The following is a 23,209-nucleotide window of genomic DNA, read 5'->3' on the forward strand; positions in this document are numbered from 1 at the left end:
GCCCAAGCCCCACGGATCCAAAGATGACACAGATGTATCAAATACGATCACTGAGGAACTGCCCCCAGGACGCGGTCCCATGCCAGTCTGCTCCAGCTTCAGCTGTGATTCCCTCTAAAATTCAGGGCATGGAAAATGGGAAGAGAATATACTCCTGGAGAGAGAGCGAAAGTAAGGCACATCTGGTTCCAAGACTTCCATTTCAATCAGAATTTTTGAAATGCATGAGATCCTTTGTGTAATTATTTCAATCCTGCTCACTTTCCTAGGGGAGAAATAAATCCCTCTTCCTGTCTTGTAATCTTTCCATCTACAGAGAGTATACACATATTTTTTAAAATCTTAAACTGAAGTGATTAGGCCAAGCACCATCGTAACATACAAAGTCTCTGAAATATACAACACACTTAAATAAATTCACATTTATGTCCCTCTAGGGCATCATAAAAAGTTACCAACGGCACGACTTCAGTGAGTCTGTAAATTGGTGTGTCTTATTTACTTAGACATTTTTTAACATGCCTTCAGTATGTAGTGTCTTATATGTATAAATATCCTTTGTTTCCAAAAAATCTTCAGAAGTGTCACAAAAATTTTATTGACTGTGTGTGTGTTTACAGATTTGCTTGGTCTGCATAAAGTGTTCTCCGGTTGTTTTATGTACACATTTATGTAGCCGTCTCTCTTTACCTGGGGTAAAGAATCCTCCTGCAGTGCAGGAGACTCAGAGACGTGGGTTCAATCCCTGAGTCGGGGAGATCCCCTGGAGAAGGGAATGGCAACCCACGGCAGTATTCTTGCCTGGGAAATCCCATGGACAGAGGAACCTGCTGGGCTACAGTCCGTGGGAGCGCAAAGACTGGGACACAACTTAGCAACTGAACAACATCAACTCTCTTTAAACCTTGAAACAAAAACAGCATTGCAGTAAAGACCTCGAAGGCTTTGGGATCAGAGTACCTGGTTCAGCCACAGCACCACCAGCATCCTGGCCCAGAGAGGACGCCGGGCCCTCCCTCTCTCATCCTGTTTCTCCCAATAGAACACACAGATGGTATTCCTAGGGCTGCAGTAAGGATTAGTCAAAAGAACTGGACAAGAATCTCACAGAAGAGCCCAGCATACAGTGAACATTCAAAATCACAAGAGCAGGGACTTTCCAGGTGGTCCAGTGGCGAAGACTCCCAGCTCCCAAGGCAGGGGTCCAAGTTTGATCCCTGGTCAAGGAACTAGATCCCACATGCCACACCTAAAAAATTCCATGTGCCACAACTAAGACTCGGCGCAGCCAAATACATAAATATTAAACACGCATACACACACGTGAGCAGACTCCTCTGGCAGTCCAGTGGTTAAGACTTCATGCTCCCACTGCAAAACAGTGGCGAAAACATTAAATAATAATAATAATAGAAAAACTGAAAAGCTGCTCCTGAATTGCAAAAAAAAAAAAAAAAAAATTTTAGGGCAGGATCCAGGGGTTATAAATTACCTCATTACATAGTAATGTGATTGCCGTGCATCCTAGCAAGAGCAGAAATTATTATTTGATCAAAAGAATGTTTCCTAGAAAGGTAGACTTTAAAAAGAACATCATTAAAGTGAAAAGACCGAACTTCAGCATTGGCATGCAAATAAAACTAGTTCTGGTTGGTTATTTTGTTCTAACTGACCATCTCGTAGTCTGTTAAATGGACATGACCTGGAAATAGTAGGTGCATGGTGAATACATATGAGAAATTAATTAAAGTTATGGTCTACAACTGTGTTTTCTATGTTTTTATGTGTCTGATAGTTTAAGATCTCTTTCACGTTGAGGACAAGCCATAAAACCACTGATTTTCCCAACGTATCAGTCACTAGTCATCATATACTTCTCTCTGATGACAAACACACGTAGCTAATGTGTGACTCCACAGGGCGTGAGTGGCTTGAGAACCTGAACTATGAAGTTCAAAGCCCATGGGGGTTCCAGGAGCGATCGGAGACCCTGTGAGAACTCACGTACACTCACAGAAAACCTGTGCTGAAACACTGTGCAGTGACCACTGAAACTTAAAGTTTGCTGTTTTTATCCCCAAACAAAATGCCCGGGTCCCCGATGCTCAGAGCCCTCTAAAGATGGTTTTATTCCTTTCACAGGTCGCCCGTTATGGCTGGAGGGCTCTTTGCCGTGGATCGCAAATGGTTTTGGGAGTTGGGCGGCTATGATCCAGGTCTGGAGATCTGGGGAGGAGAGCAGTATGAAATTTCTTTCAAGGTAAGCCATCAGCACCCTTGCCACACTAGGTCGATGTCTTTTTGACAATTCTAATCGAATGGCGACATTTCTTTTGTGATCTGTGCTGTAAATTGACATCGAAAACAGACATGTCATTTTCCCACCTCAGCTTTTGGCTGAGAGAGGCTACTTCCTCCTGAAGCTTCCGAGAGACGCAGTCATGCCATCAAAGTAAAGCAGAGGAGAAAGTCCAGAATCCCACTTGCAGGCAGGAAACGCGCTGCGTGAGCACCCCTGCCGCTCCACTGGCGGTGCATTCCTTCTCAGGCCCCCAGAACAGACAGACAGTGGCTAGGAGGTGAAAACAATGGAATCACTGGAGCTTCTGCCCTTTGTGTTTGTTCTAGAACAAGCACACGTGTTGGAGAAGGAAATGGCAACCCACTCCAGTATTGCCAGAAAAATTGCACGGACAGGGAAGCCTGGTGAGCCACAGTCCATGGGGTCGCAAAGAATCAGACACGACTGAGCGATTTAATGGTCAAATGATGTATATATGTATAACTGAATCTTTATAGAATTCCAAAACAAGTGAGTTTTTTATTTTTATCTGATACTACTCAGGTTTCATTTCCACTTGCTTGGACCATAAGTACTTCTAAAATTATATACTTTATTACATATATTCTCAGTCGCTCAGTTGGGTCTGACTCTTTGCAACCCCATGGACTATAGCCCACCAGGCTCCTCTGTTCATTGGATCACCCAGGCAAGAATACTAGTGTGGGTTGCCACGCCCTTCTCCAGTCAAACCTGCTCTCCTGCATTGGCAGGCAGATTCTTTGCCCACTGAGCCATCCAGGAAGCCTTTATTACATATATATAATGTATACAATGTATCAGTTCAGTTCAGTTCAGTCCCTTAGTGTGTCTGACTCTTTGCGACCCCATGAATCACAGCACGCCAGGCCTCCCTGTCCATCACCAACTCCCGGAGTTCACTCAGACTCACATCCATCAAGTCGGTGATGCCATCCAGCCGTCTCATCCTCTGTCGTCCCCTTCTTCTCCTGCCCCCAATCCCTCCCAGCATCAGAGTCTCTTCCAATGAGTCAACTCTCCCCATAAGGTGGCCAAAGTACTGGAGTTTCAGCTTCAGCATCATTCCTTCCCAAAGAACACCCAGGGCTGATCTCCTCTAGAATGGACTGGTTGGATCTCCTTGTAGTCCAAGGGACTCTCAAGAGTCTTCTCCAACACCACACTTCAAAAGCATCAATTCTTCGGCGCTCAGCCTTCTTTACTGTCCAACTCTCGCATCCATACATGACTACTGGAAAAACCATAGCCTTGACTAGACGGACCTTTGTTGGCAAAGTAATGTCTCTGCTTTTCAATATGCTATCTAGGTTGGTCATAACTTTTCTTCCAAGGAGTAAGTGTCTTTTAATGTCATGGCTGCAATCACCATCTGCAGTGATTTTGGAGCCCCCAAAAATAAAGTCTGACACTGTTTCCACTATTTGCCCATCTATTTCCCATGAAGTGGTGGGACCAGATGCCATGATCTTCGTTTTCTGAATGTTGAGCTTTAAGCCAACTTTTTCACTCTCCTCTTTCACTTTCATCAAGAGGCTTTTTAGTTCCTCTTCACTTTCTGCCATAAGGGTGGTGTCATCTGCATAAAAAAGCCTTAATTACATATATATATATATATACACACACACACACACACATATTCTAATACACACATGCTGCTGCTACGTCACTTCAGTTGTGTCCGACTCTGTGGGACCCTATAGAAGGCAGCCCACCAGGCTCCCCCGTCCCTGGGATTCTCCAGGCAAGAACACTGGAGTGGGTTGCCATTTCCTTCTCCAATGCATGAAAGTGAAATGGGAAAGTGAAGCCGCTCAGTCGTGTCCGACTCTTAGTGACCCTAAGGACTGCAGCCTACCAAGCTCCTCCGTCCACAGGATTTCCCAGGCAAGAGTACTGGAGTGGTTATAAATATATAATAGCATATCAAATTTCAGAATTTGTAAATGACAACATTTACTACAACATATGAAGATCAGATAATCAAAGCAAAATAAACTATGCAAAAGGTTTTCTTTTTTCCTTTATCCTTGTCATTATTCATATAGAAGACAGTGATTCTCACAAAATTTACCACATCCAAATCTTAGTAAATAAATCAGCTTTCTTAATTACCTCTATTATAAAGTCAAACCAATTCTTGCTAAAATAAAATGCATCCTGAATACAGTAAAAGTCAAACCTAATAGTCCAGCTAAACTTTTTGAATTTATGCATAAAAGAAATTGATAAAACTAGTTTTTATTCAACTGTAATAACCATATTCAGTGTGTTAACAGAAATGTTGTCTCCAAAGTGTCATAAAATAAACATCCCCAAAGAGAAACTCAGGAGACATGACTGAAGGCTTCAGGACATCTAGAATTTTCAATTTGATTGCTGGCAATAAACCTGAGAACACTATTTACTACATTAGTGCTTTTTGCCATTATTGAAACACATCTAATTTCACACCTTAGGCATTGTTTTCTCAAACTTCTGTATAGGTACATTTACACCATTTATTCAATGATATGTGATATACAAACGCTAGGCCAAGTGCTTTACATGCATTATATATTTCAAAACCACCAGCTCTAAGAAGTTGGTATTATTCTATTTTATAGATGAAGACACTGAGACTTGAAAGTGTTAAAGATTTTTACATTAATTTTTTTAAGTTCTAAAGATTAAATAAACTACCTGGTATTGCTTAGGGATTAAAATGCTCAGGTTGACTCAATTGCAGAGAATACAGAAACATAAAATTGTCCGTTCACCCAAGTCATATCTGCCAACACCATTCCCAAGTTCACAGTTACCCTGTTAGTCTCTAGCCAATGGTTCCTCTCACTGAACAGAGGAGTGTGTCTTCATTATAGCCCAAGAGCATAGCCGCGAACTCTGTGTTGACTCCGGCAAAATACTACTGATATCAGATGTGGTCCAAAGCTGGAAGGAGTTGCAATAATTCCTTCCGCTGGAAAAACAGAAAACTGCGTTTGGCTCCAGCAGTAAAGGAAAATACAACATCGCCATATCTGCAGTATCATCAGAAGTCAAAGAATGCTCTTTACTTTTCACAGTTCAAGAGTTTTTTTGGTTTTTATATTCTCTTAATTCATGAGTTCTTTAGGTTTAAAATACTATTAAGAAAAATCTGTATTGTACAAATAATAAATAGTGGAAATGGTGTAGAGAAAAGGGAACCTTCTTAATACTGCTGGTGGATTACACATTGTTGCAGCCACTGAGGGAAACAATGTGGATGGGTTCCTTAAAAAACAAACAAAAAAAAAAAGAGTTGCAGCATTCCCTCTCCTGGGCATGTATCTGGATAAAACTATAATGCAAGAAGACACATGCACCCCTGTATTCACAGCAGCACTATTTCAAATAGCGATGACATGAAGACAGCCTAAACGCCCATTGACAGAGGAATGGATAAAGCTGCGGTGCATGTATACAATAGAATGTTACTCAGCCATAAGAAAAAGAATGAAAAAAGATGTCATTTGTGGCAACATGGATGGACGTAGAGATTATCATACTAAATGAAATGTCAGACCAAAAGAACAAGTAATGTATAGTGTCACTCATACATGGAATCTAAAAAAAAAAAAAGCTACAAATGAACTTACTTATGAAACAGAAATAGACTCACAGACATAGAAAACAAACTAGTTACCAAAGGGGTAAGCAGGGAAGGGATAAATTTGGGATTTAGGATTAACAGACACATACTACTATATATAAAATAAAAAACAAGGACCTACTGTATAGCACAGGGAACTATAGTCAATATCTTATAATAACCTATGAATCACTTGAAACAATGTAAGTCAACTATACCTCAATTTTTTTAACTTATTGAATTATTATTTATTGAATTATTATTTTGGAGAAGGCAGTGGTATCCCACTCCAGTACTCTTGCCTGGAAAATCCCATGGATGGAAGAACTTGGTAGGCTGCAGTCCATGGGGTCGCTAAGAGTCGGACACAACTGAGCGACTTTGCTTTCACTTTTCACTTTCATGCATTGGAGAAGGAAATGGCAACCCACTCCAGTATTCTTGCCTGGGGAATCCCAGGGACAGAGGAGCCTGATGGGCTGCTGTCTATGGGGTCGCACAGAGTTGGACACGACTGAAGTGACTTAGCAGCTTAGTAGCATGCCAGGTCTTCAGTTGTGGCATGTGGGATCTATTAATAAATTCCCGCACCAAGGATTGAACCCAGCCGCCCTGCACTGGGAGCATGCAGGCCTAGCCACTGGACCACCAGGGAAGTCCCTATGCTTTATAAAAACTTATTTTTTAAAAAAATGGAAAAAGAAAACCTGTATTAAAGAGATGCCTGACTTTGAATAAAGAACCGGGTGTAGATAAAAGTACTGCGGGAAGTCTGAGAGTTTGCAGAATGGACATCTGCATTCTACATCACAGGGGTATTTTTAAGACAAATATAAACTTGAACCTCTCATGTCACTATCACTTCTATCTGTTGCTTCTTTTCAGGGTGACCTGGGGTTTTATTACCCCACTTCCTCTTTCTCCCATTATCTGTCATTCTGAAGGTTATAATTGGAATGCATCCCCGCTGTCTTTGTCTAGAAACCATGGAAACAGCTAGAGGTTCAGGACTATGTTGCCCCAGTTAGTTTGATGGGAATGCCAGATTCTTTGTCAACAGCTATGTCTTATGGGGTCCCATTTCAGACACATCCCTCTGTCCTTCCCGCCATTGTGGGCTGACCTTGGGCTTACTGTCCCTCTCTATATCAGTACTTGGAACATGAGGGGGACACACTCAAGCAGGTTTTGGTGGAATTGGCATGGAAGATGATGAATGTTCTTCATATGAGATAAATCAAAATTACTGTCTACAAATAGCTCTGCTCAATGGCATTTTAAAAAGTCAAAGAAAAGTCAGATATCTGCATTTGGAGAAAAAGTGAGTACTTCCCTAGTAGCTTAGTTGGTAAAGTATCTGCCCGCAATGCAGGAGACCCAGATTCAATCCCAGGGTCGGAAAGTACCCTGGAGAAGGAAATGGCAACCTACTCCAGTACTCTTGCCTGCAGAATTCCAAGGACAGAGCTGACCCTGGGGTTCCTGTCCCTCTCTATCACTACTTAGAACATAAGGGGGACACATTCAAGCAGGTTTTGGTGGAATTTGCATGGAAGATGAGGAATATTCTCCATATGACATAAATCAAAAGAATTGTCTACAAATAGCCCTGCTCAATGACATTTTAAAAAGTCAAAGAAGAAATCAAATATCTGTATTTGGAGAAACAGTCCATAAATTGTGATTAATTTTACCATGGAAAGCACTGTCAGACGCTCCCTGGTCAGCCATCTGGGCGTGGGAGCATGTACAGACAACTGAGACTTCACCAGTCTATTTCACACCATCATAAAGAAATTGTTTCAAGTCTGAAACTTAGAAACTCTCATTCAAAAGATTTCAGTCTGCATTTGTCATCGGGCATCTTTGCTTGCTGTTTGCATGTCAACCAAAGAATCATTTCAATGATGTTTATGACAAGATTCTGTGGCTGAATGAAAATGTCCAGAAAAGTCTGTGTTAGTCTCTCAGTCTTGTCTGACTCTTTGTGACCATGCGGATTGTGTAGCCCACCTCTATCCATGGCGGCTCCTCTGTCCATGGAATTCTCCAGGCAAGAATACTGGAGTGGGGGTTGCCACTCCCTTCTCCAGAGGATCTTCCTGACCCAGGAATTGAACCCAGGTCCCCTGCATTGCAGGCAGATTCTTTACTGTCTGAGCCACCGAGAAAACCTGGTGGGGGGGGGGGGGGGGCGCAGGGCAGGGGGAGGGCGGGGTGGAGGGAGGAAAAACCTCTACTTTATATTAAAAGGCTGAGTTTTGGGTCAGACGATGCTGGCTATGAGGGCACCTCAGTTCTCTGTCTCTCTGAATATCTTTCTTTTTTCTAACATCTGGCGAGGTAAGGAGATTTCATGCCATCACACAGAGACCAGCACAGCATATCACAAAAACGCTGCTGTGTTATTTCATGACACAATCAAGGGAAAGAGCTCTCTAGAGAAATGATCTGTCTGCCCTGTGCTCAGGCTTCAATCTCTTTTAATATGAATCTGAATTCTCACATGACCCAGAATTATCCAGCTGCCTTTCAAATGTTGCTAGGTTACCAGCTGCCAGGGAGGAAAAACCACCATTAAGTCAGACACTCAACTAGCTTTTACTGAGCATCTAATTTACATCAGGGCAGTATTCCAGGTACTCAGTTTGGAGTTGCATCTGGAAACAAAAGGGCTTCCCAAGTGGCATTAGTGGTAAAGTACACACCTACCAATTCAGGAGATGTAAGAGATGCAGGTTTAATCCCTTGGAGGAGGGCATGGTAACCTACTCCAGAGTCATACACGATTTAGTGACTAAACAACAGCAACAGCGAGTGACCACCTTTGTTATGCGCTCTTGTCCTTCCCATGCGTTAAGCTTAAGGTTCAGATATGCAAGGAAAGTATAACTTACCTCTCACAATCTTTCAGCCTTTATCAGCCACTAATTCATTCAGTGGGCATTTATTTATTGACTCAGTTCAGTTCAGTTCAGTTGCTCAGTCGTGTCCGACTCTTTGCGACCCCACGCCAGGCCTCCCTGTCCATCACCAACTCCCAGAGGTCATTCAGACTCACGTCCATCGAGTCAGTGATGCCATCCAGCCATCTCATCCTCTGTCGTTCCCTTCTCCTCCTGCGCCCAACCCCTCCCAGCATCAGGGTCTTTTCCAATGAGTCACCTCTTCGCATGAGGGGGCCAAAGTACTGGAGCTTCAGCTTCAGCATCATTACAATGTACCAACTCTGGGCTAAGCTCCAGAGATTCAAAGATAAATGTGAAAAAAACGCTCTCCAGTTGCCACTGGAGAATTAATTGATTCCAATTTCTCAGTATTGTTTGGAATATATGTTATTTCCATATTCACAGAAATAACTTAAGAATATACAAAGGAACCTCTTCACCAGCCTCCCTCCCTGTTCTTTTCTCCTCTTTCAACTGATCTCCAGTTTTTATTCATTTAATTCCCCGAGTCGCTTTATTTTCCCCTCCTAAAAGTTCATAATTGCTCCTAAGAACCTCACAAATCAAATTAGTGTACTGAATCATAAACCATGAAACTTTCCCTCAGTTGCCTGCCTCACCTGTCTCCAGCTACACTGCAAACCAGCTGAAGGAGTGCTTTCCTTTCCTTCCCAGAAAAGATGGAAACACATCCATCACTGTCCTTGTTTATTGCCGAGATTTTAACTAACCAGACTTTGTTCTGTTCCTGAAAGTCTGGGTTATTCCCTCTGAAATATTAAACAGAAACCTTCACCGTGAATCCACGTGCCCTGTGAGCTAGACCCTGCAGAAACATGCCAGAAGCCCCAGTACGAGCCTTCAGGTCAAATACAACTGAGATGGGTATTTCACCCATTAAACACAAACATCAGATAAAGCAGAAAAGCACAAAAAAACTTAGGTTAAGAATCTACTCTAGGGTGTCCCTGATGGCTCAGTGGTTAGGAAACTGCCTGCCAGTGCAGGGGACGTGGGTTTGATGCCTGATCCAAGAAGATCCCACATGCTGTGGAGCAATTAAGCCCGTTCGCCACAACTACTGAGCCTGTGCTCTTGAGAACCCCAACTACTGAGCTCGGGCCCTCTAAAGCCTATGCTCCACAAGAGAAGCCACCTCAGTGAGAAGCCCACGCACTGCAGGGGCCAGTGGCCTCTGCCCACCACAACTAGAGCAAAGCCCATGCAGCCTCAGAGACCCAGCACAGCCCAAAAAAAGCCTCCTCCAAAGTCCAAAGGTACATTTATTCACAGTCTTCCAATGCAAGAGAAGCCAAAGCTGTTCCTTCCGCATTTGGGTCCCTGAGTCAGGGTAAACTGGAGATGCCTGGACCACATCCATCTTGCATCCACCAGGAGTCCCAGCTTGGGCTCCTGTAAACTGAAATGAGAGGGACTTCCCTAGGGGTCCAGGGTTAAGACGTCACCTTCCAATGCAGGGGATACTGGTCTGATCCCTGGTTAGAGAGCTAAGATTCCACATGCCTTGTGACCAAAAAAACAAAACATAAAACAGAAGCAATATTGTAACAAAGTCAATAAAGACTTTAAAAAAAAAAAAATACTGAAATGAGAACCTGAAGACACTTGGAAGCTATCTTCATGTGGTCATAGAACCCTTCTGACTTTTTTATGATTTTTACCTGACTCTTTAGTATTCCTTCACCCGCACTGATTTGACAGCAATTTTTAAACAATTCCATCTTTTAAGCTCCTCAAATTAGTTTTGATCTGAGCAACAACTCTTTCCATAACAATATTTCATCAGTTCAAATGGTACATCATCAAATTACATAATTATAATTTTTTTAACTAGCATAATCCACTTTGGGAAGAAATGCACTGCCTTTGGGCTCTTTTTTAAGATTTTTTTATGTGGACCATTTTTAAAGTCTTTATTGAATTTATTACAATATTGCTTCTGTTGTTTATGCTCTGGTTTTTTGGCTGTGAGGCTTGTGGGGTCATAGCTCCCTGACCAGGGATCAAACCTGTACCTCCTACATTGGAAGGTGAGGTCCTAACCACTGGACTGCCAGGAAAATCCCAATTGCCTTTGAGAGAAGCACACAACTGTGAGCCAAGGATTCCAGGTGGATCCAGTATAGCCTGTATCCAGCGTAGGTCCACCTAATATGAACGCTATTTGCTATGTTTGCTGAATGACTAGAGTGATGGTTTAGACATTAAATTGATTGAGCAGATTCAGACCTTGCTGTCAAAAACTCTCAATCTCATAAGAGTCAGGGAAAGCTCATGTTGCAAGGGCTGGGGCATTGCTGTCTCCATACAGAGGCAAATCGCCCAGCTCCTGGGTTCAGGTCTGGGGTGAGGCGCTCCTCTTGAGTCCTTGTCCTCACACAGGTGCCCCAGTTCCCTGCCCTCTGTCCAGGGGGCTTACAGGTGTACCCAGGTAATTGAGCGGGCAGTGTCAAACAGTGATGAGGCAGGGTGGGGGCAGCCTCTGTGCCCTTCCGTGTGACCTTCCATGCTGCACACTCGTCCTACAGAGCAGCTCTCAATCCTGTTTGCAGGCCGTCACTTCTGTTCCCTTCCCTCGGGCCCCATCTTGTGTAGACTCTCTGCTGTTGTTGTTCAGTCGATAAATCGTGTCCAACTCTTTGTGACCCCATGAACTGCAGCACACCAGGCTTCTCTGTCCAACACTATCTCCCTGAGTTTGCTTAAACTCACGTCCATTGAGTCAGTGATGCCATCCAACCATCTCATCCTCTGTTGCTCCCTTCTCTTGCCCTCAATTTTCCCCAGCATCAGGGTCTTTCCCAATGAGTCAGCTCTTTGCATCAGGTGGCCAAAGTATTGGAGCTTCAGCTTTAGCATCAGTCCTTCCAATGAATATTTAGGGTTGACTTCCTTTAGGATTGACTGGTTTGATCTTCTGGCTGTCCAAGGGACTCTCAACAGTGTTCTCCAGCACCACAGTTCAAAAGCATCAATTCTTTGGCACTCAGCCTTCTTTATGGTCCAACTCTCACATTCATACATGACTACTGGAAAAACCATAGCTTTGGCTATCAGGACCTTTGTGGGCAAAGTAATGTCTCTAACATGGGGGGAAAAAAACAGTCCTAAAATAAACCTGGAGGGTTTCTCTGAATCTTTGATCTATGTGAATGTGACTAGGAAGAAAATGCACCCAGAGAAAAAAATAGAAGATGGAAAACACAATGAACATAACAAAGAGAATACTTAATACTGCCACACAGAAATAAACACATCAGCTCAAAGAGACTAAAATATGCCTGAGATTTTAATAGATGGCATCCATTTATTCTGCATCCCTTTCTGATTTTTAAAAGCTTCACATGGAGCTACCTATGTCCCGAAGTCCTGGCCATTCTAGTCTTCCTATACCGGTAATAACTATTATTTGGCCCTTTAGCAGGGAAAAGTAATGACTTAGCATTTAAAGGTCATTGAATTTAATTTCTTATTCCATTCAACACTAATGCAAGGTAAAAATATAATTTCTATTTCATAACTTCAAAGGCAGGCCATTACCTAGTTAATATCAAAGCAAGGAGCAGAATTCAGGCTTGCTCTACAAACCATTAGCCTAATTTCTCTTAGCTGGAAAAAAAAAAAATAGATTTTATGTCCTCTGTGCGAAAGTGGCTACTCTAATTCCCTGAAACCACTTTAAAAAAGAAATGCAGTTTCTTTCCAACTGAATTTTATCCAATATGGGGGCTGACAACTCGTGTTATGATTTAATGTAAAATTTAATTTTCTACTGTCTTTAAAATGCAATGGCTATTCAATAAGACTTGCATGTACACAATAGAGACTAATCATTGAGTATAGCACACTCAACTTTTTATTCAAACAAGGTAACAAAGGCAATGCAAAAGAATGCTCAAACTACCGCACAATTGCACTCATCTCACATGCTAGTAAAGTATGCTCAAAATTCTCCAAGCCAGGCTTCAGCAATACGTGAACCGTGAACTCCCTGATGTTCAAGCTGGTTTTAGAAAAGGCAGAGGAACCAGAGATCAAATTGCCAACATCCACTGGATCATGGAAAAAGCAAGAGAGTTCCAGAAAAACATCTACTTCTGCTTTATTGACTATGCCAAAGCCTTTGACTGTGTGGATCACAATCAACTGTGGAAAATTCTGAAAGAGATGGGAATACCAGACCACCTGACCTGCCTCTTAAGAAATCTGTATGCAGGTCAGGAAGCAACAGTTAGAACTGGACATGGAACAACAGACTGTTTCCAAATAGGAAAAGGAGTACGTCAAGGCTGTATATTGTCACCCTGCTTATTTAACTTATATGCAGAGTACATCATGAGAAACACTGGGCTGGAAGAAACACAAGCTGGAATCAAGATTGCCAGGAGAAATCTCAATAACCTCAGATATGCAGATGACACCACCCTTATGGCAGAAAGTGAAGAGGAACTAAAAAGTCTCTTGATGAAAGTGAAAGAGGAGAGTGAAAAAGTTGGCTTAAAGCTCAACATTCAGAAAACAAAGATCATGGCATCCGGTCCCATCACTTCATGGGAAATAGATGGGCAAACAGTGGAAACAGTGTCAGACTTTATTTTGGGGGGCTCCAAAATCACTGCAGATGGTGACTGCAGCCATGAAATTAAAAGACGCTTACTCCTTGGAAGAAAAGTTATGACCAACCTAGAGAGCATATTCAAAAGCAGAGACATTACTTTGCCAACTAAGGTCCGTCTAGTCAAGGCTATGGTTTTTCCTGTGGTCACATATGGATGTGAGAGTTGGACTGTGAAGAAGGCTAAGCGCCGAAGACTTGATGCTTTTGAACTGTGGAGTTGGAGAAGACTCTTGAGAGTCCCTTGGACTGCAAGGAGATCCAACCAGTCCACCCTAAAGGAGACCAGTCCTGGGATTTCTTTGGAAGGAATGATGCTAAAGCTGAAACTCCAGTACTCTGGCCACCTGAGAAGGGTTGACTTATTGGAAAAGACTCTGATGCTGGGAGGGATTGAGGGTAGGAGGAGAAGGGGATGACCGAGAATGAGATGGCTGGATGGCATCACGGACTCGATGGACGTGAGTTTGAGTGAACTCCGGGAGTTGGTGATGGACAGGGAGGCCTGGTGTGCTGCGATTCATGGGTCGCAAAGAGTCGGATACGACTGAGTGACTGAAGTGAACTGAACTGAACAGCCATTAATTTGGAATTTGCTAGAGTGCAGGAAACTCTATAGCCTAGAGCTTAGTCTCATTACAGAGCTTCTCAAGAACAACTCAGAAAATCAAAATTGATAACCTCACTAAGCTAAATTTAAAGCTTCCCATCATAGTACATTGGGCTTTCTTAGTGACTCAGATGGTAAAGAACTGGCCTGCAATATAGGAGACCCAGGTTTGACCCCTGGGTTGGGAAGATCCCCTGGAGAAGGGAATGACAGCCCACTCCCGTATTCTTGTCTGGAGAACCTCATGGACAGAGGAGCCTGGTGGGCTACAGTCCATAGGATCACAGAGTCGGACATAACAGAGTGACAAACATTTACTTAACACTTAACATAGTATGTAGCCATCAAAAAACTTTTAAGTGTATTTATGGTTCAACAATTGAATATTATACAATTATAATTTACACTTTTAAACTGGAAAAGAAAGGTCTGCTCTTATAGAACACTCACAGCAACAACAAAAAAGAATATGAAACAGAACAAAAAAAAAAAGCCTATTCTTGACAAAAGTATCAGATATCTTATCCCCAACCACAGTGTATAAGGAAATTATCATATGCAATAAGATCAATTCAGTGATGGGCTTTCCCTGGTGATCCAGCAGTTAAGACTCTGTGCTTCCAAGGCAGGGGGCACAGGTCTGATTCCTGGTCAGGGAACTATGGTCCCATATACCACATGGTGCAACCACTAATAAAGTCTTCATTAAGGAAAATATAATAATAACAAAAATTAGTTTTTTGAAAAATATCAATTCATTGACGATAAATTGGGGCTTCCCTGGTGGCTCAGAGGTAAAGAATCTGCCTGCCAATGCAGGAGACACGGGTTCAATCCCTGCTCCAGAAAGATCCCACATGCTGTGGAGTAACTAAGCACATGGGGCACAACTGTTGAGCCTGTGCTCCAGAGCCTGGGAGCCACGACTGCTGAAGCCTACACACTCTAGAGCCATTGCTCCACAACAAGAGAAGCCATCACAATGAGAAGTCCGTGCACTGCGGCGAGAAAGCATCCCCCTCTCTCCACAACGGGAGAAAGCTCACACAGCAATGAAGACCCAGCACAGCCAAAAAGTAAAATGCACTTTTAAAAAATAATAATTTATTTTTTTTTAATTGATGGTAAATCAGGAGCAAGGGAAGATGGAATGACCAGCTACAAATCTCACTTAAAGTCACCAGATCTCAGTTCCCCAACGTATTGAGGGGAAATCCTAAGAAGAAAACCAACAAGCACTTGTTTGAAATAGTAGCAACAGGAATGACTGCTGGTGGCCAGAGCATCTCTGAATTGAGTCTGGCACCAAAGAGAAGCAGTGCATGGCAGACTGGGGACAGGCCTGAGGAGGTCTATACAGAGCAGCCGTATTTGCAGGAAGCAGGCTGTTAGTGAGGCAGAATGGAGGAAAAATATTCAATATCCAAGTAGCCCTACAGCAGCTAGTTCTTGTTAGGTGCAGCCAATAAAGGCTAAATGAATTCACTCACACACAAAATTCTGTGTCATAAAGTGAATGCTTACTGTCATTGTTAAGAAGGACATACACTACTCAAAGATTAATTATAACCTTTTCAAGGAAATAACATATTAAAATATTGTAAGAAAAAAAGGAAGAAAAGATCAGGAATGGTCATCAAAACCATGCTGCTATACATTGTTATAAATTCTTCAAAGAGGTTAATGAAGTCATTGATTCTGTGAAACAATGTGATATGCTGAGCTTGCTGAGGTTAGGCAAACTGTTGAAAGAAAGCAGGAGATTAAAAAAAAAAAAATAAGCAGCAGCAATTGGGATATAATGAAAAACAAAGCCCCAAAATGGTCACATTGAAAGCAACATGAAAGAAAAAGAAATGTACTGAAAAGATAGAGGGACAGAAAGTATAAGATTGAGAAAAAGGAACAAAATGAAATTAAAATGAACCAAGTTAAAAGTGGGGCTTCCCTGGTAGCTCAGCTGGTAAAGAATCTGCCTGCAATGCAGGAGATCCCAGTTCAATTCCTGAGTCAGGAAGATCCGCTGGAGAAAGGAATGGCTACCCACTCCAGTATTCTTGGGCTTGCCTGGCGGCTCAGCTGGAAAAGAATCCACCTGTAATGCGGGAGGCCTGGGTTCGATCCCTGGGTTGGGAAGATCCCCTGGAGGAGGGCATGGCAACCCACTCCAGTATTCTTGCCTGGAGAATCCCCATGGACAGAGGGGCCTGGCAGGCTACAATCCATGGGGTCGCAAGAGTTGGACACGACTTAGCAACTAAACCACCACCACCACCATGTATAAATTCTGAAACAACCTAAATGTCCCACTGACAGATGAATGGATAAAGACAATGTGGTACATATACACAATAGAATATTAATCAGTCATAAAAGAAGAATAAAATAATGCTGTCTGACCAACATGGACGGACCTAGAGATCATGATACTAAGTAAGTTAGAGAGTGAAAGACAAATATTATGTGATACTGCTTATATGTGGGATCTAAAAAAAGGGCACAAATGAACTTATCTGCAAAACAGAAACAGACTCAAAGACTTAGGAAATAAGCTTATGGTTAACAAAGAGGAAAGTAGGGGAGAGATAAATTAGGAAGTTGGGATTAACATATACACATCACTATATATATAATAGATAACCAATAAGGGCCTACTGTACAGCACAAGGAACTCTACTCAATATTTCATAATAAACTATAATGGGAAAGAATCTGAAAAAGAATAAATAGACATATATGTATAACAATCACTGTGCTGTACACTTAAAATTAACACAACATTGTAAATCAACTATACTTCAATAAGCAAAATGAAGTTTTTTAATGGATTAAAAAAACAGAAATTTCAGAAATTTAAATAATCGTAAGAGATTACTCTGCTCAATTCTATGCAAATACAATTAAGATTATGGGGGGAAATGGATGATTTTTAACCAAATATAAATGACAAAACTGACCTCCAAAAAAATTCTGAACTGACTATATTCATTTTCTACCGCTACATAACAAATTACCAGAAACTTAGTGGCTTAAAATAACAGAATTTTCCCACGGCCTCTGGATCTTAATCCAGCATCTCTCAACAGGGCCTCTGCTAAGGAGCTCACAAGGCGGAGATCAAATTTTCGGCCAGCTCCATCCCTCTCTGGAAGCTCGGCCAGCAAAGATCCGACTCCAAGTTCACCCAGCGGGTTGGCAGGACCCATCTCCGTGGCTGTGGGCAGAGCCCCCAGGGTATTGCTGGTTGTTGTCTGGACAGGACTTTCACCAGCGAGAAGCCCCACTCTGGTGCTCACCTTGTGGTCTCCTCCCTGGTCCTCTCATAACAGGGCAAATTTCTTCTTCACACTTCACATCCCCATATCTCTGCCTTCAGGAAGGGCTTTTTAGACTCACTTGTGAGGTCAGGCCTCCCAGGACAACCTCCCTTCTGATTAACTCCACTTCAGTTGCTAAGTCATGTCAGACTCTGTGTGACCCCACGGACTGCAGCACACCAGGCTTCCCTGTCCTTTGCTATCTCCCGGAGTTTGCTCAAACTCATGACTATTGAGTCAGTGATGCCATCCAACCATCTCATCCTCTGCGTCCCCTCCTCCTTTTCCCTTCAGTCTTTCCTAGGATCAGGGTCTTTTTCAGTGAGTTGGCTCTTCGAATCAGGTGGCCAAAGTATTGGAGCTTCAGCTTCAGTATCAGTCCTTCCAATGAATATTCAGGGTTGATTTCCTTTAAGATTGACTGGTTTGATCTCTTGCAGTCCAAGGGACTCTCAAGATTAACTCAAAGTCAACTAAACTAGGACCATGATTATATGCACAAAACCCTTTCATCTTTGTCATAACATCACCTAAATCAAGCGATGAAACCATCACACTCACACACCTTCCTATTCTCAAAGGGAAGAGATTATTATACAAGGACATTAATACCATGGAGTGGGAATTTGGGGTCCATTTCAGAATTTCAGCTTACTGGCACTGCCCAATAGCCATAGAAGAAATAGAGAAAATTGTCAAAGAGCTACCTCTGATGAAAAATAAAGCACCAGACCAAAGTCTGTTTCCTTCAAACTTTGAAGGAACGCATCCCACAATGGTTTTCAAAAACTGTTCTCTAATAACAAAAAAGATATATTTCAAATTGATTATACAGCTAGAATAACATTGACAATAAAACCTGACCAAGATTACACACACACACAAAACCAGAAAAGTGCAGACACATATAAATACTAGCATTAAAAATAATAAAGATCACACAACAGAGTAACTGTTCAAAGGCTAACATACCAAAATAAGTACAGTTCTAGGAATTTCCCCATTAGCTGATTTCACGTTATTCAAGATTACTACAAGGACTTCCCTGATGGTCCAGTGGCTAAGACTCTGTGCTCCCAATGCAGAGGGCCTGGGTTCAATTTCTGGTCAGGGAACTAGATACCACATGCCACAATTAAAAGATCCCACATGCCGCAACTAAGACCCAGAGCAGCCAAATAGATAAATCGTTTTTTAAAAGATTATTCTGAAGATAGCAGTCAATTCAGTTAGACAGGCGATAATATAAGAGATATAATAACTGGTAAGGAGGAGAGAGATTTTTCATTAATTGCAAATAGTATTACCATATACCTACCTGAGCAATTCAAGTTGAACCAACTGAAAAACTACTATGAATAATAAGAAATTCAGTAAGTTGCTTGGATTAAACGTGTCTGTGTATGTCTGTGTAAATATACAGAAAGTAATAGCTTTATATATGCAAACAACCACCTAAGGGAAATCACTATTTACAACAGTAGGGAAAAACCAAATAGAGATAGAGATATAGATAAAGAGAGATATAGATAAAGTCTATATCTCTAGGAAGAAATGTTATAATTCTACTGAGGGATATACAAAAAGCCTTGAGTAAATGAAAATTCATAATGAAGCCAGTTCTCCCCTAAATATGTGTGTGCTGTGTGCTTAGTTACTCAGTGGTGTCCAGCTCTTTTTAACCCCATGGACTGTAGCCAACCAGTCTCCTCTGTCCATGGGATTTCCCAGGCAACAATACTGGGGTGGTTGACATGCCCTTCTCCAGGGGATCTTCCCAACCAAGGGATAGAACCCAGGTATCCTGCATTGCAGGCAGGATTCCCTTACTGTTTGAGTTATCAGGGAGACCCCCTCCATAAGTATACTCATAATTTAATGCCATCCCAGTAAAAATGGTAACATGAATTTTGGGTGATGGTGGGGGTGTTAAACAGGGAGCTAGTTATGCTTTTAATTCATAATGGAAAACAGAATAAAAAAATTCTGGGGGGAAAGATAACAGGGGGCTAAAATAGGTAATCAAACATAGAAATTAGAGATATCTATGGCAGAGAATTTGAATAGACCCAGATCATATGGGAATTTAGTATAAGATGAAATAAACATTTCAAATCAAAAGGAAGACAGAAGACTCCTCAATAAACAGTGTGACACAACTACTTATCTGGAAAAAAAATAAAAATGACTCCTGTGTGTGAAATGACATGTGCACATGGATATTTATCTCAATATTGTTTTTATTGATGAAAAATGAAAAAAGTACAAATATCCATCCTAGGGCTTTCCCAACGGCTCAAACAGTAAAGATTTTACCTGCCAATGCAGGAGACCTAAGAGACGCAATTTTGATCCCCGGGTCAAGAAGATCCTCTGGAGAAGGAAATGGCAACCCACTCCAGTATTCCTGCCTAGGAAATCCTATATACAGATGAACTTGGCGGGATACAGTCCATGGGGTCGAAAAAAGTCAGACAAGACTGAGTGACCGAACACACATCCTAGTGTACTAATTAATCATTATTTACCTATACTACGAACTACAGTATAGCTTTTGAAAAGAATGCAACAGTTGTATTTTTACTAATTGTCACTGGATAGTATTATATTGTTATTACATTATATTATGCACTATTATATTACATATTATTATAATATTACATATTACTATTAAATGAAAAAAGGCAAGGTATAGACGTGTAAAAATAAATATGGAGGGGAGGTAAATTTTGTTACTTATGTTTAATAATTCATATATAGAACATGTCACATAGTATAATGTACGCACTTATAAAATGACAATATTAGCTCCATATGCAGACAGATGTATGTTGTCACAGATGTATTCACATACCCAGGAAATATTTACTGAGAGCCTATTGTATGCCAGACACTGAGAATGTAATTGTCAAGAGAAGTGACAAGTTCTCTATTTCATAAAATTTAGTCTGAAGAGAGACAGATCATAAATAAATAAGTGAATAAACAGGAAAATTTCTAATATTGTTAAGTAGTAAAAGGAGTTCAACTGGCCAATATTACAAAGTAGGAGCTCCAGAAGAAAATGATTGTATTTGGGATAATGGTTTTAAAATATTGGGCTGGCCAAAATGTTTGCTATGGTTTTCCCATAAGATGGTACAGAAACCTGAACAAACTTTTTGGCCGACCCAATATTTGCATCTGTAAGCAAGGCAGAAGGCTTCCCAGGTGGCTCAGTGGTAAAGAATCTGCCTGCAGTGCAGGAGACGTGGGTTTGATCCCTGGGTCCAGAATATCCCCTGGAGAAAGGAATAGGAACCCACTCCAGTATGCTTGCCTGGAGAATCCCACGCACAGAGGAGCCTGGCAGGCTACAGTCCACAGGGGCACAAAGAGTAAAACACAGCTGAGCAACTAAACAACAAAGCCAGCAACCCACGGTGGGTGATGGGGTGCGGTGCAGCGCTTCCTGGCCCTGTCCTCCTACTCCTCCAGCCCTGAGCGTCTCTGATGCCGCCATCACCCTGGCCCCGTGCGTAGCGAATGCTCCATGTATCACAGGACCCACAGCTTCACAGAAGACCCTGCCCAACTGTGACACACTGGCATCCCAAAGGCGAGGCTTGTCCCCAGCTCCCCGACCCCAAGCTGCTCCCTCGGCCCTCGTTCCCAAGTCAGGCCTCCAGCACGGTGGCAGAGAAACTACAGCTGTAATTAATAAACATTTCTCACTTTCTCCACAGTTGTCCGAAAGTCAAAAACCTCCCAGAGCGTTTAATTTATACTCCTGAAATAGTTTACCTGACTTCCTAGAAGGGTACAACTCAATCTCATCTGTTTTTCCCTTAAGCTATCTCTATATAAACTCTCATGATGATGCTTTGTACAAATGGTTTTGTTAGAAATAAATTCAGCCTGATAAAATGTACTCATTAGCCATCCTGTTTATGCCAAGGATGATTCTAAAATATTTTATATACCTCCTCATTGCTTTTATGAGATGGCTATATCAAAAAACCTCTCCTTACTTCTGAGTCTGCGAATACCTCAAAGTGTACTTGCATTTTGTATCTAAAATGTGACAGAAGCCTTTTTATGGCACACCACGTGACCTTGCATACACAAGAAAGTATCTGGAGATGTTCCTATGGGATTTCTTCCTCTATGATATTGAGCCTACAAGACATAAAAATAACCATTCTAATTCAACATGCCCAGAATTGATCTTCTAAAGAAAATATTAAAATGACTCCAAACTCATTCAGAAACTCAAAGATAAACAGAAACAGCTGCTAAATGTCTCACAAGCCAGTTTGAGATTCATTTCATTTACCCAGCAAAAGGTACCTCAGGTGAAACAGAGCATTTTCAAGTTAAATTTTATGTCCATTGGCTAGAAGCCTAGCGGCAAGTCTAAATTCCTTCCATTGTTACATCTTTTATGTCTTATGGCACTTTCCTAATTCCCTATTTAATTTTATTTTCGTGTTTATAGATAGCTATAAAGAGAGCAAGATACACCAATATACAAAGACTTCAGTACCTGTGTTCAGGTCAATTTAACTTCCTACTGAAGTCTTCTTCTAATATTGAGATTTTTAGGAATTTTTGTATTTTTTTCAGTTGCCATTTTCCTCAACTAGAAAAAAGAAATAAACCTAATCGCTTTAATGTATTAGTTCACTTCCCCACAAAAATTCAAGAGATATAATTATAGAAAATTTTAAAAAATAATAAACCTCTCCATATACTTCCCAAGCCCAAATCCTAATGACAATACAGTAAGTCCTTTACATATGATTGACTACCATTCCAAGAGTGCATTCAGTTCAGTTCCGTTGCTTAGTCGTGTACAGCTGTTTGCAAGCCCATGGACTGCAGCATGCCAGGCTTCCCTGTCCACCACCAACACCCAGAGCTTACTCAAACTCATGTCCATCGAGTCGGTGATGCCATCCAATCATCTTATCCTCTGTCATCCCCTTCTTCCCCTGCCTTCAATCTTTCCCAGCATAAGGGTCTTTTCCAATGAGTCGGTTCTTCATATCAGGTGGCCAAAGTACTGGAGTTTCAGCTTCAGCATCAGGCCTTCCAATGAATATTCAGGACTCATTTCCTTTAGAATGGGATGCTTGCTGTCCAAAGGACTCTCAAGGGCCTTCTCCAACACCACAGTTCAAAAGCATTAATTCTTCAGTGCTCAGCTTTCTTTATAGTCCAACTCTCACATCCATATATGACTACTGGAAAAACCATAGCCTTGACTAGACGGACCTTTGTTGGCAAAGTAATGTCACTGCTTTTTAGCATGCTGTCTAGGTTGCTCATAGCTTTTCTTCCAAGGAGCAAGCATCTTAATTTCATGGCTGCAATCACCATCTGTGGTGATTTGGAGCCCCCCAAAAATAAAATCTCTCACTGTTTCCATTGTTTCCCCATCTACTTGTCATGAAGTGATGGGACTGGATGCCATGATCTTAGTTTTCTGAATGTTGAGTTTTAAGCCAGCATTTTCACTCTCCTCTTTCACTTTCATCAAGAGACTTTTTAGTTCCTCTTCACTTTCTGCCATAAGGGTGGTGTCATCTGCATATGTGAGGTCATTGATACTTCTCCCAGCAATCTTGATTCCAGCTTGTGCTTCTTCCAGCCCAACATTTCTCATGATGTACTCTGCATATAAGTTAAATAAGCAGGGTGACAATATACAGCCTTGACGTACTCCTTTTCCGATTCAGAACCAGTCTGTTGTTCTATGTCCAGTTCTAACTGTTGCTTCCTGA

The 23,209-nt window shown here is 41.7% G+C and overlaps 1 protein-coding gene across 1 annotated transcript in view; it reads left to right on the forward strand.

Annotated features, from left to right (window-relative positions):
- GALNTL6 (polypeptide N-acetylgalactosaminyltransferase like 6) overlaps positions 1-23,209 on the forward strand; it is a 1,480,702-nt gene that overhangs the window by 1,348,043 nt on the left and 109,450 nt on the right. Inside the window, exon 7 of the mRNA XM_040229727.1 lies at positions 2,143-2,260. Coding sequence (XP_040085661.1) covers positions 2,143-2,260 — 118 coding nt within the window. The remainder of the gene's footprint in view (positions 1-2,142; positions 2,261-23,209) is intronic.

The sequence above is a fragment of the Oryx dammah genome, unplaced genomic scaffold, assembly GCF_014754425.2.
Source record: "Oryx dammah isolate SB20612 unplaced genomic scaffold, SCBI_Odam_1.1 HiC_scaffold_1, whole genome shotgun sequence".
NCBI classification, from domain to species: Eukaryota; Metazoa; Chordata; class Mammalia; order Artiodactyla; family Bovidae; genus Oryx; species Oryx dammah.